The sequence below is a fragment of the Gekko japonicus genome, unplaced genomic scaffold (assembly GCF_001447785.1).
Source record: "Gekko japonicus isolate JY-2015 unplaced genomic scaffold, Gekko_japonicus_V1.1 scaffold936, whole genome shotgun sequence".
Taxonomy (NCBI): domain Eukaryota; kingdom Metazoa; phylum Chordata; class Lepidosauria; order Squamata; family Gekkonidae; genus Gekko; species Gekko japonicus.
Genome location: NW_015173702.1, coordinates 463,852 through 466,156, shown reverse-complemented (window position 1 = coordinate 466,156; position 2,305 = coordinate 463,852). Strand labels below are relative to the sequence as shown.

Below are 2,305 nucleotides of genomic sequence, written 5' to 3'. Positions count from 1 at the left end.
TGGACCGACGTCACCTGCGCCGGGATTCCCTGGCGCAACGGCGCCCCCTGCCGCCCAGAACTGTGCGCCGCTTCGGCCTCCCCGCGGCAGCCTTGCAAGCGGCGGGCGCGGGAAACCCCCCCCCGCGCCCCCTCTCCCTTGCCGGGGGGGGGGGGGGGCTGTGATTGGCATGTGCAGCTGGGCCGGCGGAGGCGGCGAAGCGGTGGGGCCAGGGGGGGACGATCGGCCGGGGCAGTCGGAGGGCCGGGACGGCGGAAGGGGACCGGGCCGGCTCTGTGCGGGCATGAGGCACTGGTAGGCGCGGCGGCGGGGGCAGGGGGCGGCCAGGCCAGCCATGCTCTCCAGGAAGGGGATCATCCCGGAGGAGTACGTGCTGACCCGCCTGGCCGAGGATGTCCCCGAGCCCGCCCGCTACCGCGCCCGGGAGCGGCGGGCCCGCTTCGTGGGCAAGAACGGCGCCTGCAACGTGGCCCACAAGAACATCCGCGAGCAGGGCCGCTTCCTGCAGGACGTCTTCACCACCCTGGTGGACCTCAAGTGGCCCCACACGCTCATCATCTTCACCATGTCCTTCCTCTGCAGCTGGCTGCTCTTCGCCATGGTCTGGTGGCTCATCGCCTTCGCCCACGGGGACCTCGACCAGAGCACCCGGGCAACGCGGGGGGACAGTGGCCGGTTGGGGGCAGGTGGGTTTGTGCCCTGCGTCACCGAGATGCACTCCTTCACCTCCGCCTTCCTCTTCTCCATAGAGGTGCAGGTGACCATTGGCTTTGGGGGCCGCATGATGACGGAGGAGTGCCCGGCTGCCATCTTCATGCTCATCCTGCAGAACATCGTGGGGCTGGTGCTCAACTCCATCATGCTGGGTTGCATCTTCATGAAGACCGCCCAAGCTCACCGGCGGGCCGAGACGCTCATCTTCAGCAAGCACGCGGTGATCGCCCTCCGGGAGGGCAAGCTCTGCTTCATGTTGCGCGTGGGGGACCTGCGCAAGAGCATGATCATCAGCGCCACCATACACATGCAGGTGGTGAAGAAGACCAGCAGCCTGGAAGGTGAGGTGGTGCCCCTCAACCAGATCGATATCCAGATGGAAAACCCAGTCGGGGGCAACAGCATCTTCCTGGTCTCCCCACTCATCATCTACCACGTGATAGACAAGAACAGTCCTCTGTATGAAGTCTCTCAAGCCAACCTTCATCATCACGAAGATTTGGAAGTGATTGTCATCCTTGAAGGGGTGGTGGAAACCACTGGCATCACCACCCAAGCCAGGACATCCTACCTGGCGGATGAGATCCTCTGGGGCCAAAGGTTTGTGCCTATTGTGACGGAAGAAGATGGGCAGTACTCGGTAGATTACTCTAAATTTGGCAAGACTGTGAAGGTTCCCACGCCTAACTGCACTGCCAAGCAACTGGAGGAAGACAGGAGTATTATGGACACCATTTCCTTGTCACCTAGAAGCACCACGAGGAAAAGGTCTGTTAGGTTAAAGCCCAAATTTACTATAGCCGATGAGCCTTCCTGACACCGTGTAGACCCAGCTCTTGAGTCTGACTGATGCAATAAATTTACACTTGCTATGGCCTCTATTTCTGTTGTTCAGGTTACTTGGTTCACAAGGTATGTATTGTTCGGTGCAAGACATCTAATGAAAAGTGGCCATATGTAAGCATTCTGACCTTATTTATTTGCACAATCATTTGGGTTGGATAAACAAAACTGAAGGAAATGATGCCTTTTCATGTGATCTTTTTCCTGTGTATTGAACTATATTATTGATGCTTTTTGCACTGCAGAAACTTGATTTAATGTTTATAACTTATATAAAAACATACCTCTGTCCCAGTAAAGCAAGGGAGATTGGTTCCCTGAAATTTATAACAAGAACATTGACTGTTACTATTTATGATAAAAGACAAGACGGCAGTTCTGAAGGTTAAAGATAAAATATTTTATGGATTGAAGAAATAAATATTCATATTAATTTAATCCATAAATAATTTGAATGGGACCTTTTGTAACTTGTATGAGCTTTGTAGTTTTATTGCATCCATAAATTGTGTTGTAATTAAGCTCAATTCATTTCTGTCCCCAATTTATGCTTGCTATAGCAAGTAAGAAAAGATGTTCCAAAATTATTAGGTAATCATAAGAAACATTTGTAATAGTGCCTGCATCAGAGCTGGTGAAAATGCTAATTTTGCACTGCTTAGAATACTTAAAATGCAAGATTAGATTATCTTTCTTAATAGCTACTAAGGGACGAATAGGCCAACAACCTTTCAATATTTGATCTTTC

The 2,305-nt window shown here is 52.6% G+C and overlaps 1 protein-coding gene across 1 annotated transcript; it reads left to right on the top strand.

Moving 5' to 3' along the window:
• The first annotated feature begins 225 nt into the window (after positions 1-225).
• On the top strand, positions 226-1,960 carry KCNJ11 (potassium channel, inwardly rectifying subfamily J, member 11). Its single transcript, XM_015423256.1, has one exon. It carries the CDS (start codon positions 335-337, stop codon positions 1,529-1,531), a length of 1,197 nt encoding a protein of 398 aa, XP_015278742.1. The 5' UTR covers positions 226-334; the 3' UTR covers positions 1,532-1,960.
• The last annotated feature ends 345 nt before the right edge of the window (positions 1,961-2,305 follow it).